At 50.7% G+C, this 14,966-nt stretch overlaps 1 protein-coding gene across 1 annotated transcript in view; it reads right to left on the bottom strand.

Annotated features, from left to right (window-relative positions):
• Positions 1-6,186: 6,186 nt before the first annotated feature.
• The window catches only part of LOC140475098 (mitogen-activated protein kinase kinase kinase kinase 2-like), a gene marked incomplete at its 3' end in the record, with an annotated part of 11,541 nt that continues 2,761 nt past the window's right edge, over positions 6,187-14,966 (bottom strand). Inside the window, exons 3-7 of the mRNA XM_072567753.1 lie at positions 12,943-13,090; positions 11,789-11,862; positions 10,017-10,058; positions 8,373-8,457; positions 6,187-6,266 (exon numbers count right to left, since the gene is read on the bottom strand). Of these exons, the coding sequence (XP_072423854.1) occupies positions 6,187-6,266; positions 8,373-8,457; positions 10,017-10,058; positions 11,789-11,862; positions 12,943-13,072 (411 nt within the window). The remainder of the gene's footprint in view (positions 6,267-8,372; positions 8,458-10,016; positions 10,059-11,788; positions 11,863-12,942; positions 13,091-14,966) is intronic.

The raw sequence follows: 14,966 nt of genomic DNA, 5'->3' as shown, positions 1-14,966 counted from the left end.
ACTCCCCCATCCCAGGGAAAAGACTTTGTCTATTTATCCTATCCACGCCCCTCATAATTTTATAAACCTCTATAAGGTCACCCCTCAGCCTCCGATGCTCCAGGGAAAACAGCCCCAGCCTGTTCAGCCTCTCCCTATAGCTCAAATCCTCCAACACTGGCAACATCCTTGTAAATCTTTTTTGAACCATTTTAAGTTTCATAACATCCTTCTTATAGGAAGGAGACCAGAATTGCACACAATATTCCAACAGTGCCCGAACCAATGTCCTGTACAGCCGCAACATAACCTCCCAACTCCTGTCCTCAATACTCTGACCAATAAAGGAAAGCATACCAAACACCTTCTTCACTATCCTATCTACCTGCGACTCCACTTTCAAGGAACTATGAACCTACACTCCAAGGTTTCTTTGTTCAGCAACACTCCCCAGGACCTTACCATTAAGTGTATAAGTCCTGCTAAGATTTGCTTTTCCAAAATGCAGCACCTCGCCTTTATCTAAATTAATCTCCATCTGCCACTTCTCAGCCCATTGGCCCATCTGATCAAGATCCTGTTGTAATCTGATGTAACCTTCTTTGCTGTCCACTACACCTCCAATTTTGGTCTCATCTGCAAACTTACTAACTGTACCTCTTATGTTCACATCCAAATCATTTATATAAATGACAAAAAGTAGAGGGCCCAGCACCGATCCTTGTGGCACTCCACTGGTCACAGGCCTCCAGTCTGAAAAACAACCCTCCACCACCCTCTGTCTTCTACCTTTGAGCCAGTTCTGTATCCAAATGGCTAGTTCCCCCTGTATTCCATGAGATCTAACCTTGCTAATCAGTTTCCCATGGGAAATCTTGTCGAACGCCTTACTGAAGTCCATATAGATCACATCTACAGCTCTGCCCTCATCAATCCTCTTTGTTCCTTCTTCAAAAAACTCAATCAAGTTTGTGAGACATGATTTCCCACTCACAAAGCCATGTTGACTATCCCTAATCAGTCCTTGCCTTTCAAAATACATGTACATCCTGTCCCTCAGGATTCCCTCCAACAACTTGCCCACCACCGAGTTTAGGCTCACTGGTCTATAGTTCCCTGGCTTGTCCTTACCACCCTTCTTAAACAGTGGCACCACGTTTGCCAACCTCCAGTCTTCCGGCACCTCACCTGTGACTATCGATGATATAAATATCTCAGCATAAGTCCCAGCAATCACTTCTCTAGCTTCCCACAGAGTTATAGGGTACACCTGATCAGGTCCAGGGGATTTATCCACTTTTCTGTATTGCTCCTCTGTAATACGGACATTTTTCAAGATGTCACCATCTATTTCCCTACAGTCTATATCTTCCACATCCTTTTCCACAGTAAATACTGATGCAAAGTACTTGTTTAGTATCTCCCCCCATCTCCTGCAGTTCCACACAAAGGCCGCCTTGCTGATATTTGAGGGGCCCTATTCTCTCCCTAGTTACCTTTTTGTCCTTAATATATTTTTTAAAACCCTTTGGATTCTCCTTAACTCTATTTGCCAAAGCTATCTCATGTCCCCTTTTTGCCCTCCTGATTTCCCTCTTAAGTATACTCCTATTTCCTTTATACTCTTCTAAGGATTCACTCGATCTCTCCTGTCTATACCTGACATATGCTTCCTTCTTTTTCTTAACCAAACCCTTAATTTCTTTAGTCATCCAGCATTCCCTATACCTACCATCCTTCCCTTTAACCCTGACAGGAATATACTTTCTCTGGATTCTTGTTATCTCATTTCTGAAGGCTTCCCATTTTCCAGCCGTCCCTTGACCTGTGAACATCCGCCCCCCAATCTGTTTTTGAAAGTTCTTGCCTAATACCATCAAAATTGGCCTTTCTTCAATTTAGAACTTCAACTTTTCGATCTGGTCTACCCTTTTCCATCACTATTTTAAATCTAATAGAATTATAGTCGCTGGCCCCAAAGTGCTCCCCCACTGACACCTCAGTCACCTGCCCTGCCTTATTTCCCAAGAGTAGGTCAAGTTTTGCACCTTCTCTCATGGGTACATCCACATACTGAATCAGAAAATTGTCTTGTGCGCACTTAACAAATTCCTCTCCATCTAAACCTTTAACACCCCGTCTATGTTTGGAAAGTTAACATCCCCTACCATAACCACCCTATTATTCTTACAGATAACTGGGATGTCATTACAAATTTGTTTTCCAATTTCCCTCTGAGTATTCAGGGATCTTTAATACAATCCCAATAAGGTGATCATCCCTTTCTTATTTCTCAGTTCCACCCAAATAACTTCCCTGGATGTATTTCTGGGAATATCCTCCCTTAGCACAGCTGTAATACTATCCCTTATCAAAGTTTGGGAAAAGATTTGTAGCTCGGGTGCTCGTTGTTGTGGTTCTGTTCGCCGAGCTGGGAATTTGTGTTGCAGATGTTTCGTCCCCTGTCTAGGTGACATCTTCAGTGTTTGGGGGCCTCCTGTGAAGTGCTTCTGTGATGTTTCCTCCGGCATTTATAGTGGTTTGAATCTGCCACTTCCGGTTGTCAGTTCGAGCTGTCCGCTGCAGTGGCCGGTATATTGGGTCCAGGTCGATGTGTTTGTTTATAGAGTCTGTGGATGAGTGCCATGCCTCTAGGAATCCCCTGGCTGTTCTCTGTTTGGCTTGTCCTATAATAGTAGTGTTGTCCCAGTCGAATTCATGTTGCTTGTCATCTGTGTGTGTGGCTACTAAGGATAGCTGGTTGTGTCGTTTCGTGGCGAGTTGGTGTTCATGGATACGGTTTTGCAAAACCAATGTAGTGTACAAAATCCCATGCAAGGACCGCACAAAACACTACATAGGACAAACAGGAAGACAGCTAACGATCCGCATCCATGAACACCAACTAGCCACGAAACGACACGACCAGCTATCCTTAGCAGCCACACACTCAGATGACAAGCAACATGAGTTCGACTGGGACAACACTACTATTATAGGACAAGCCAAACAGAGAACAGCCAAGGAATTCCTAGAGGCATGGCACTCATCCACAGATTCAATCAATAAGCACATCGACCTGGACCCAATATACCGGCCACTGCAACGGACAGCTGGAACTGACAACCGGAAGCGGCAGATTCAAACCACTACAAATGCCGGAGGAAAGATCACAGAAGCACTTCACAGGAGGCCCCCAAACACTGAGGATGTCACCTAGACAGGGGACGAAACGTCTGCAACACAAATTCCCAGCTCGGCGAACAGAACCACAAAACCCCTTATCAAAAATGCCACTCCCCCTCCTCTCTTGCCTCCCTTTCTATCCTTCCTGTAGCATTTGTATCCTGGAACATTAAGCTGCCAGTCCTGCCCATCCCTGAGCCATGTTTCTGTAATTGCTATGATATCCCAGTCCCATGTTCCTAACTATGCCCTGAGTTCATCTGCCTTCCCTGTTAGGCCCCTTGCATTGAAATAAATGCAGTTTAATTCATTAGTCCTACCTTGTTCTCTGCTTTGTCCCTGCCTGCCCTGACTGTTTGACTCACTTCTGTTCTCAACTGTACCAGTCTCTGATCGATCTCTTTCCTCACTATCTCCCTGGGTTCCCCCCCCCCCCCCCCCCCCACCTTACTAGTTTAAATCCTACCGAGCAGCTCTAACAAATTTCCCTGCCAGTATATTAGTCCCCTTCCAACTTAGGTGCAATCCGTCCTTCTTGTACAGGTCACTTCTACCCCAAAAGAGATTCCAATGATCCAAAAATGTGAATCCTTCTCCCATACACCAGCTCCTTAGCCATGCATTCATCTGCTCTATCCTCCTATTCCTGCCCTCACTAGCTCATAGCACTGGGAGTAATCCAGATATTACTACCCTTGAGAACCTCCTTTTTAAATTCCAGCCTAACTCTCTGTAATCTCCCTTCAGAATCTCATCCTTTTCCCTTCCTATGTCGTTGGTTCCAATGTGTACAATGACCTCCTCCTGTGTACAAAGGCCCCTCTCCCCTTTGAGAACATTCTGCACCCTCTCTGAGACATCCTTGATCCTGGCACCAGGGAAGCAACACATCATTCTGCTTTTTCACTACTGGCCACAGAAACGTCTGTCTCTACCTCGGACTAGAGAGTCCCCTAACATAATCAATCTCTTGGAAGCCAACGTACCCCTCACTGCATTAGAACCAGTCAGAATACCAGAAACTTGGCTGTTCGTGCTACATTCCCCTGAGAATCCATCATCCCTACATTTTCCAAAACAGCATACTTGTTTGAAGATGTGGTCCCATGGGAATATAGATAGTGACAGGAAACAGGTCATCACAGTGATGCATTCTAAAGCTGAACATCCTCTTAATGCTGGGACTATGTGCAACCTATACCCCAGAGGGAGTCACTGTGTGTGTGTGTGAGCCCGTACCCCAGTGAGAGTCAGTGTGTGTGTGTGTCTGTGTGTGTGTGTGTGTGTGTGTGTATATGTGTGAGCCCGTACCCCAGTGAGAGTCAGTGTGTGTGTGTGAGTGTGTGTGTGTGTGTGTGAGCCCCTACCCCAGTGAGAGTCAGTGTGTGTGTGTGTGTGTGAGCCCCTACCCCAGTGAGAGTCTGTGTGTGTGTGTGTGTGTGTGTGTGTGTGTGTGTGAGCCCCTACCCCAGTGAGAGTCTGTGTGTGTGTGTGAGCCCCTACCCCAGTGAGAGTCTGTGTGTGTGTGTGAGCCCCTACCCCAGTGAGAGTCTGTGTGTGTGTGTGAGCCCCTACCCCAGTGAGAGTCTGTGTGTGTGTGTGTCTGTGTGTGTGTGTGTGAGAGTCTGTGTGTGTGTGTGAGCCCGTACCCCAGTGAGAGTCAGTGTGTGTGTGTGTGTGTGTGTGTGAGCCCACATCCCAGTGAGAGTCAGTGTGTGTGTGTGTGTGTGTGTGTGTGTGTGTGTGTGTGTGTGTGAGCCCATACCCCAGTGAGAGTCAGTGTGTGTGTGTGTGTGTGAGCCCATACCCCAGTGAGAGTCAGTGTGTGTGTGTGTGTGTGAGCCCGTACCCCAGTGAGAGTCAGTGTGTGTGTGTGTGTGAGCCCGTACCCCAGTGAGAGTCAGTGTGTGTGTGTGTGTGAGCCCGTACCCCAGTGAGAGTCAGTGTGTGTGTGTGTGTGTGTGTGTGTGTGTGTGTGAGCCCCTACCCCAGTGAGAGTCAGTGTGTGTGTATATGTGTGAGCCCGTACCCCAGTGAGAGTCAGTGTGTGTGTGTGAGTGTGAGAGTCTGTGTGTGTGTGTGAGCCCGTACCCCAGTGAGAGTCAGTGTGTGTGTGTGTGTGTGTGAGCCCACATCCCAGTGAGAGTCAGTGTGCGTGTGTGTGTGTGTGTGTGTGTGTGTGTGTGTGTGTGTGTGTGTGTGTGAGCCCGTACTCCAGTGAGAGTCAGTGTGTGTGTGTGTGTGTGTGTGTGTGTGTGTGTGTGTGAGCCCGTACCCCAGTGAGAGTCAGTGTGTGTGTGTGTGTGTGAGCCCGTACCCCAGTGAGAGTCAGTGTGTGTGTGTGTGTGTGAGCCCGTACTCCAGTGAGAGTCAGTGTGTGTGTGTGTGTGTGTGTGTGTGAGCCCATACCCCAGTGAGAGTCTGTGTGTGTGTGTGTGAGTGTGTGTGTGTGTGTGAGCCCATACCCCAGTGAGAGTCTGTGTGTGTGTGTGTGTGTGTGTGTGTGAGCCCATACACCAGTGAGAGTCTGTGTGTGTGTGTGTGTGTGTGTGAGCCCATACCCCAGTGAGAGTCTGTGTGTGTGTGTGTGAGTGTGTGTGTGTGTGTGAGCCCATACCCCAGTGAGAGTCTGTGTGTGTGTGTGTGTGTGTGTGTGTGTGTGTGTGTGTGTGTGTGTGTGTGTGTGTGTGAGCCCATACCCCAGTGAGAGTCTGTGTGTATGTGTGTGTGTGTGTGAGCCCATACCCCAGTGAGAGTCAGTGTGTGTGTGGGAGCCTGTACCACAGTGAGATAGACAGGCAGGGGGCTGGAAGAACACAGCAAGCCAGGCAGAATCAGGAGGTGGAGAAGTCGACGTTTCTGAGGTAACCCTTCTTCAGGTCCTGGTGCTGCCTGGTTTGCTGTGTTTTTCCAGCCACCTGCCTGTCTATTTTGGGTTCTAGCATCTGCTGGGTTTTTTTTTGTCTCTGTACCCCAGTGAGAGTCAGGGAGTTTAACTAAAGACAAAAATAAATGATCTACCTTTTCTATTGTATCTTCATGGAGTTCATTTAGATTCAGAGTGTAGATTCCTTCATCAGCACCCAGGATTAAATACTGATCTAGAGAGAGGGAGGAAAATATTCTCACGTCTCAAACTCGTTTCCTCACCTCAGATTGTCCCAAAGCTTCTAACACTGCAATGCTCCCTCAGCACTGACCCTCCGACAGTGCAGCACTCCCTCAGCGCTGACCCTCCGACAGTGTCCGCTCCCTCAGTGCTGACCCTCCGACAGTGCCCGCTCCCTCAGTACTGACCCTCCGACAGTGCCCACTCCCTCAGCACTGACCCTCCGACAGTGCCCGCTCCCTCAGCACTGACCCTCCAACAGTGCCCACTCCCTCAGCACTGACCCTCCGACAGTGCCCACTCCCTCAGCACTGACCCTCCGACAGTGCCCACTCCCTCAGCGCTGACCCTCCAACAGTGCCCACTCCCTCAGCACTGACCCTCCGACAGTGCCCACTCCCTCAGCGCTGACCCTCCGACAGTGCCCGCTCCCTCAGCACTGACCCTCCCACAGTGCCCACTCCCTCAGCGCTGACCCTCCAACAGTGCCCACTCCCTCAGCGCTGACCCTCCAACAGTGCCTGCTCCCTCAGTGCTGACCCTCCAACAGTGCCCACTCCCTCAGCGCTGACCCTCCAACAGTGCCCACTCCCTCAGCACTGACCCTCCGACAGTGCCCACTCCCTCAGTGCTGACCCTCCGACAGTGCCCACTCCCTCAGCACTGACCCTCAGACAGTGCCCACTCCCTCAGCACTGACCCTCCGACAGTGCTCACCCCCTCAGTACTGACCCTCCGACAGTGCCCACTCCCTCAGCACTGACCCTCTGACAGTGCCCACTCCCTCAGCACTGACCCTCCGACAGTGCCCACTCCCTCAGCACTAACCCTCCGACAGTGCCCCCTCCCTCAGCACTGACCCTCCGACAGTGCCCACTCCCTCAGTGCTGACCCTCCGACAGTGCCCGCTCCCTCAGCACTGACCCTCCGACAGTGCCCACTCCCTCAGCACTGACCCTCCGACAGTGCCCACTCCCTCAGTACTGACCCTCCGACAGTGCCCACTCCCTCAGCACTGACCCTCCGACAGTGCCCACTCCCTCAGCACTGACCCTCCGACAGTGCCCACTCCCTCAGCACTGACCCTCTGACAGTGCCCACTCCCTCAGCACTGACCCTCCGACAGTGCCCCCTCCCTCAGCACTGACCCTCCGACAGTGCCCGCTGAAATTATGGAAAGTAATCTAGTTTATGTGGCCTATGTCTGCAAAATGGTGAGTTACGTTACCAGGTTAAATAGTCCTTCTAGAACAGTGACAAAATGCAGTGTTTGTCAGATCAAGTGACTGTAATCCCTGGAGTGTTAATGCAGTAAGATATTTATACCATAGAGTTCAGGTAGATAGATAAATTAAACATTAAATTGTTTAGTTCAGAATAATCAAAGATTTTGTGTTTTAAAATCACAGGAACTGAATTTTTAGCAGAATCTTAGGGAAAACAGATTGTGGTCATAACCAATGTAGTTTTTCCTCATAGAAATCTGTGTCTCTGAAAAGCGGCTCAGTTGCAAAATAGTTCGAGAAGTCTGGTTTGTGAAAAATCCAAACCAGGAGTGTTTGGTTAGAAATCTGCAGGTTATTCAAAGCTGAGAAAATTTAAGCTCTCGGTTTTGAGGGTATTCATAAAGAAGAAATCACAGCTCACAGAACCAAGAGTGCAGAGAATCAGTTAAGTAGGAATTGATTATTTGATCTCGGGAGTAATCACTGTGAATTCAAATCTCTGTCAAGGAGTGAGAAAACTGTGTTCTGAAGATTTTTCTCACCGTGTTAATAGCTTTTTATTTCCTGATGTGTTTTTTATGAATCTCTCGCTTTGTGTTTCAATGACTCACCATCAGGTTAACTAAACAAACGTGATTTATCAAATCAACTTTCTTTCTGGGATCTGACTTCTTCAGTAATTACCGTCAGCTAGGATCTCTGCAGATGTAGGGAAGGGGAGTGAGGTGGAATTTGCCCGTGAGTGTGCCAGATTTCAAATGTGGGAGCTGGCGGTGCGAGTCTTTCCAGGGTCCCACCCTGAGCATGGTTTGCAATGAGCTGCAATGTGCTTCTCCCCACCCCCCCACCCTCCACCGACTCGCCACTGTTACCTCTCGTCTTTGGGTGGATCCAGGAGATGGAGCAATTCAACTTCAAAGGGCAGCCATTAAACACCTTGGAGAAACATGCTCCCATCTGTGACAGAGAGAGGTGTCAGCAGGAAACCTTCACGTGCACAAAGTCTCTCTGTACCGCGACTGACTTTACAATATCGTGGTCAGGTCAATCCCGAAACAATGGCTCCATTTTTTGTTTCAATTACCTCGCTGGCTCACTTGTGGGCCCCAGGATTTACTGCCCCCCGTCCCTAGTTGCCCCCTTGATGAGGTGGGGGGTGAGCTGCCTTCTTGACCCCCTGCAGTCCATGTGCTGTGGGTAGACCCACAGTGTCCCTTAGGGAGGGAATCCCAGTATTCTGACCCAGCCAGACTGAGGGAACGGCGAGATATTTCCAAGTCGGGATGGTGAGGGGCTCGGAGGGGAACTTGCAGGGGGTGGGGTTCCCATGTATCTGCTGCCCCTTGTCCTTCTGGATGGAAGTGGCCGTGGGTTTGGAAGGTGCTGCCTGAGGATCTTTGGGGAGTTTCTGCAGTGTATCTTGTAGCTGGTACACACTGCTGTTACTGAGGGTCGGTGGGGGGAGGGGGGGAGGGAGGGAGGGGGTGTTTGTGGGTGTGGGGCCAATCCAGCGGGGGCTGCTTTGTCCCTGGATGGTGTTGAGCTTCTTGAGTGTTATTGGAGCTGCCCCCACCCAGGGGCAAGTGGGGAGTATCCCCTCACCCTCCTGCCTTGTGTCTTGTAGATGGTGGGACAGGCTTTGGGGGGGAGTCAGGAGGGGAGTTACTCGCTGCAGGATTCCCAGCCTCTGAACCTGCTCTTGGAGCCGCTGGGTTGATGTGGTGAGTCCGGTAGAGTTTCTGATCAATGGTAACCCCCAGGATGTTGATAGTGGGGGGACTCAGTGATGGGAACACCATTGAATGTCAAGGGGAGATGGTTAGATTCTCTCTTATTGGATATAGTCATTGCCTGGCATTTGTGTGACACATGTGTCTCTCGCCAGGATATTGTCCAGATCTTTGTTCCATTTGAACACTGACTGCTTCAGTATCTGAGGGGACGGTGAATGGAGCTGAACACTGTGCAATCACCAGCGAATATCCCCCACTTCTGAACTGTGCCAGTGAAAGGGCCAGTCCATTTGTGCATTTCTTGGTGGGGGCAGAGGGAGGGGGAACAGAAACGGAGTGGTACACTCGCTCCCAGGACCCCATGCCCCTGCTCCCATCATGGCCAATGGGAGACTGGGTCACTGTTGGATGGCGGGTGGGCCAATGGCTTTGTCCCCTGCACTGCTCCTGGAGTAATGACATTTGGGGGAGGGGGGGGTTGCTGACAACACAACCCCCCCCCCCCACCCAGTGGAGTGAGGAGGGGTGGGGCAGTGTGTATTACAATCGATCACACCCTCCCATCCAACCTCCCCACTGCCCTGAGCCTGTGTCTCAGAGACAACAAGACATTGTGTATGAGCACACAGAATACATCAAACATCATAACTCCCTTATCGATGGGGAACTCAGACACCAGGAGTTTCAGACATGGCACCCCTCCCAGTTTTGAGGCGTTATCCGATTCCCCTCTTTCGGACAACCCTGTTCAAGCTGCTTTCTGACATCCTGAACTGTACTCACGTGGACTTTGGGAGTTGGAGGCAGTCCGTGACAAATCTCTCTCTGTAAATGAATGGAGAATATTAAACTACACTGCTCAGCAATAGGGAAGGGACTGTCAGCCAGGACCACACACAGGAATGCGTCCCTGAATCCACACAGCAGGGCAACTCGGTTTTTGTCATTCCCCTCTACACACACACACACACACAGTTTCAGAGGGTCTCAGATGCACCCCCGCCCCCCAACCAAACACACACACACACACACACACACCCAGTTTCAGAGAGTCTCAGATGCACTCCCCCCCCCCCCCCCCCCCCCACACACACACACACATTTGCATATGCAGTCACATGTACAGAGAATCTTACTATTATTCACACACTCTCACACATTCAGAGGGTCTGATACATATACACACTTTCAGTGGGTCTCAATATTAAATACACTCAGAGAATGTTACTATCATACACACACTTTCTGAGGGTCTCACTATCACACTCACAGACACACACACTTCCAAAGTGTGTCACCATCACTCTCACATGCACACTCATAGATACATACATGCTCCAATTCACCAACACAGACACACTCACAGCCACACACACTCACTTACGAGCCCTCCTACAGAAAAGGATATTATGAAACTAGATAAGGTGTGTAAAGGATTTACTGAGATGCTACCTGGACTAAGGTTTGTATTGTAAGGAGAGGCTGAGGAGTGACCTTTATCGAGCTTTTTAAAACCGTGTGAGGCACAGAGAAGGTAGAATGGCAGAGAGCTTTTTCCAGGGCAGGTGAGTCTAAAACTAGAGGGCGTAGGATTAAGGTGAGAGGGGAAAGATGCAAAAGGTTTTGAGAGAGCAGTTTATTCACACAAAGTGTGGTGAGTGTCTAGTGGAGGTAGTGATGGAGGTGAATACAATTTTGTCATTTAAGAAACGTTTGGACAGGTACATGGATAGGATAGGTACGGAGGGATGTGCAACAACACAGGCAAATGGAACTAAATTGTTGAAAATGGCCGAGCTGGGCCGAAGGGCCTGTTTCCATGCTGTCGACTGCTATGACTCTATAGGATCCAAACATACCCACACAAGCAAACACACAACACCCATTCTCTCACACACACACACAACACACACTCTCACGCGCGCACACACACACACCACACTCTCTCATGCACACACAACACAGTCTCTCACACTCATACGCACACACAACACACTCCTATACACACTCACACACACACACACACAGACTCTCACTGGGGTACGGGCTCACTCTCTCTCTCTCTCTCTCTCTCACACACACACACCACACTCTCTCATGCAGACACAACACACTCTCTCACACTCATACGCACACACAACACACTCCTATACACACACACACACTCTCACACACACACTCACACACACACACACAGACTCTCACTGGGGTACGGGCTCACTCTCTCTATCTCTCTCTCTCACACACACACACACCACACTCTCTCATGCAGACACAACACACTCTCTCACACTCATACGAACACACAACACACTCCTATACACACACACACACACTCCCTATGCCTCTCCACCCCTTTCTTTCCCTCTCCCATCCTTAAAACCGATCTCTGTGAGTGAGCATTTGGCCTCCTGTCCCTGATGTGGGTCAAACACTGCCTGGCTGATGCTGCTGGGAACGGCTAACTGTGTGAAGGGTGCCTGTCAAATGCAGCGATGTATATTTTGGAAATGTTACCCCTGTTTCCCCTCCCTCTCCCCGGCCGGGTTACTCACTTGCGTTCCGTACTCGTTGGACGGCGCAGTCCCCTCGGACAGGTCAGAATCCTGGGCCACTGCTCCCGCTCTCCCTGCAACACGCGTGGACAACGGCATCAGTGAGTGTTCGCTCCCCATCCCGCTCCTTCCCTCCAATCAGACGGGGCGGTGGGGAGGGGAACGCTGACCACCAGCGGCTCAAACCCACTCTTTTCCGTTTCACTCACTCGCCTGTCCCCGTTCCGAGTGCAACCCTCTCATCCAGACATCAAGCCTGGAGTCACGTATGAACCCCCAACTGGGTAAGGACGGCCCTTGCTGAATCACACCCAGTAGCAAAGGGGAAATGTCACTGGGCTGGTGAATTTAGAGACCCCCAGACTCATTTATTTATTCATTCTGGGGATGGGGGTGTCTCTGACTGGGCCCAGCATGTACTGCCCATCCCTAATTACCCAGAGGGCAGTTAAGAGTCAACCCCATTGCTGTGGGTCTGGAGTCACATTTAGGCCAGACTGGGTAAGGATGGCAGTTTCCTTCCCAAAGGGCATTCGTGACCCAGATGGGGGTTTTGTAACCCACAATGGATTCATAGTCATTATTAGACTCTGAATTCCAGATTCTTTCTTCACTGAATTCCAATTCCACGATCTGCCATGGTGGGATTCAAACCCAAGTTACAGTTCATTATCTGAGTCTCCAGAGATGATACCACTAGACCATCGCCTCCCCAAGTTCTGGGGACATTGTCTCAAATACCAAGCTCGCAGCCTGGTGGGATTCGGATGCGATTAAAAAATAAAGAATTGTATTTCTCGGTGATGGTGACTGTGACAATACACACGGAGAGAGTGGTTCATAAAACAAGTGGAACTTGACTAACAGAAGCACAGAGTACAGGAGCAGGGAGGTCAGGATCTGGACCAGATGGGCCAGTGGGCTGAGAAGTGGCAGATGGAGTTTAATTCAGATAAATGGGAGGGGCTGCATTTTGGAAAGGCAAATCAAACCAGGACTTATACACTTAATGGTAAGGTCCTGGCTGAACAATGTGGGACAGGCTGGAGGAGGGAGGCTGAATGGCCTCCTGCTGTAATCTGTGTGGCAGGCTGGAGGAGAGGGGGCTGAATGCTGTTCCCATGAAGAGTGCAGTGAGCAGTTTACTCTTGTACCTTGACCCTGGTCCTGTGAGTGTTGGTCAGAGGGGGTTGTGCCCGGGTGTGTAGGGTGGCTGGCACTGTGCTCAGACTCTGCTCGGGAGTCAGGCCGTGAGACATGACGGACGGTGGAGTATTTATCCATATCACTGCAGCTCTCCTCCTGCAGACAACATGGGAAAGCAGTCAGTGCTTCAGTCAGGGCTGAATGGCCTCACCCAGCAGGGCTGAGCTCAACAGAATAGGCAGTAGGAAGGTGAACTCGCACACGCGCACTCACACACACTCACACCCCGCACACACACTAACACACACACCCCCACACTCTCACAGACACACACACACACTCACACCCCCACACCCACCCACCCACACACACACACACATTCACCCCGCACACTCACTCACACACACACCCCCACACTCTCACAGACACACTTACACAGACACCCACACCCCCACACACACCCAACCACACACACACATCCAACCATACTCTCACCCCCACACTCACCCACACACACACACACATTCACCCCGCACACTCACTCACACACACACCCCCACACTCACCCACACACACACACATTCACCCCGTACACTCTCACAGACACACTCACACAGACACACACACACCCCCAGCCCCACACACAGACATCTCCCCACACACACCCACACACATCCAACCACACACACATCCACCCATACTCACACCCCCACACACACCCACCCACCCACACACACACACACACACCCACCCACACACCCACCCACCCACACACACACACTCACCCACACAAGCACACTCACCCACAGATACACACATTCATCCCGCACACACTCACAGACACACTTACACAGACACCCACACCCCCACACATAGACATCTCCCCCCACACACACACACACACTCTCACAGACACACACACACCCCCAGCCCCACACACAGACATCTCCCCACACACACCCACACACATCCAACCACACACACATCCACCCATACTCACACCCCCACACACACCCACCCACCCACACACACACACACACACACACACACACCCACCCACACACCCACCCACACACATCCAACCACCCACACACCCACCCACCCACACACACACTCACACCCACCCACCCACACACCCACCCACCCACACACACACACACACACCCACCCACACACCCACCCACCCACACACACACACTCACCCACACAAGCACACTCACCCACAGATACATACATTCATCCCGCACACTCTCACAGACACACTCACACACACACACACACACCCCCAGCCCCACACACACATCCAACCACACACACACACACACATCCACCCATACTCACACCCCCACACACACCCACCCACCCACACACACACACACACACCCACCCACCCACCCACACACACACACACACACACACCCACCCACCCACCCACACACACACACTCACCCACACAAGCACACTCACCCACAGATACACACATTCATCCCGCACACTCTCACAGACACACTCACACAGACACACACACACCCCCAGCCCCACACACAGACATCTCCCCACACACACCCACACACATCCACCCATACTCACACCCCCACACACACCCACCCACCCACCCACCCACCCACACACACACACACACACACACCCACACACCCACCCACACCCCCACACACACACAGAGCGGCCTTGGGAATGGTGTTACTGATCGAACATTTGCAGTCAGTCCGAGAGTGAAGGTGTTATGGTTTAGAATGTGCCATCACTCAACTCTGTGTGAGTGTCTGTGTCTCCCCTCTTATATTCTCTCTCACTGGACCTTCTCTCTTCCCATCTCTGCCACTTTTCCATCACCTTTCTCCTTCTCTCCACCTCTCAATCTCCCCCTCCTATTTCTCTTCTAATATCCCTCTTTCTCTCTCCTTCACTCTCCCTCTCACACGCTCCCTCTCTCTTGACCCCACTCAAAAACTCCTCCACTCACTCTCTCACTCCCATCCTCTCTCTTACTCTACTTCTCTCTCCTTCAGTT

Source organism: Chiloscyllium punctatum, unplaced genomic scaffold, assembly GCF_047496795.1.
Source record: "Chiloscyllium punctatum isolate Juve2018m unplaced genomic scaffold, sChiPun1.3 scaffold_1400, whole genome shotgun sequence".
Lineage (NCBI taxonomy): Eukaryota > Metazoa > Chordata > Chondrichthyes > Orectolobiformes > Hemiscylliidae > Chiloscyllium > Chiloscyllium punctatum.
This window is presented reverse-complemented; position numbering and strand designations above follow the sequence as displayed.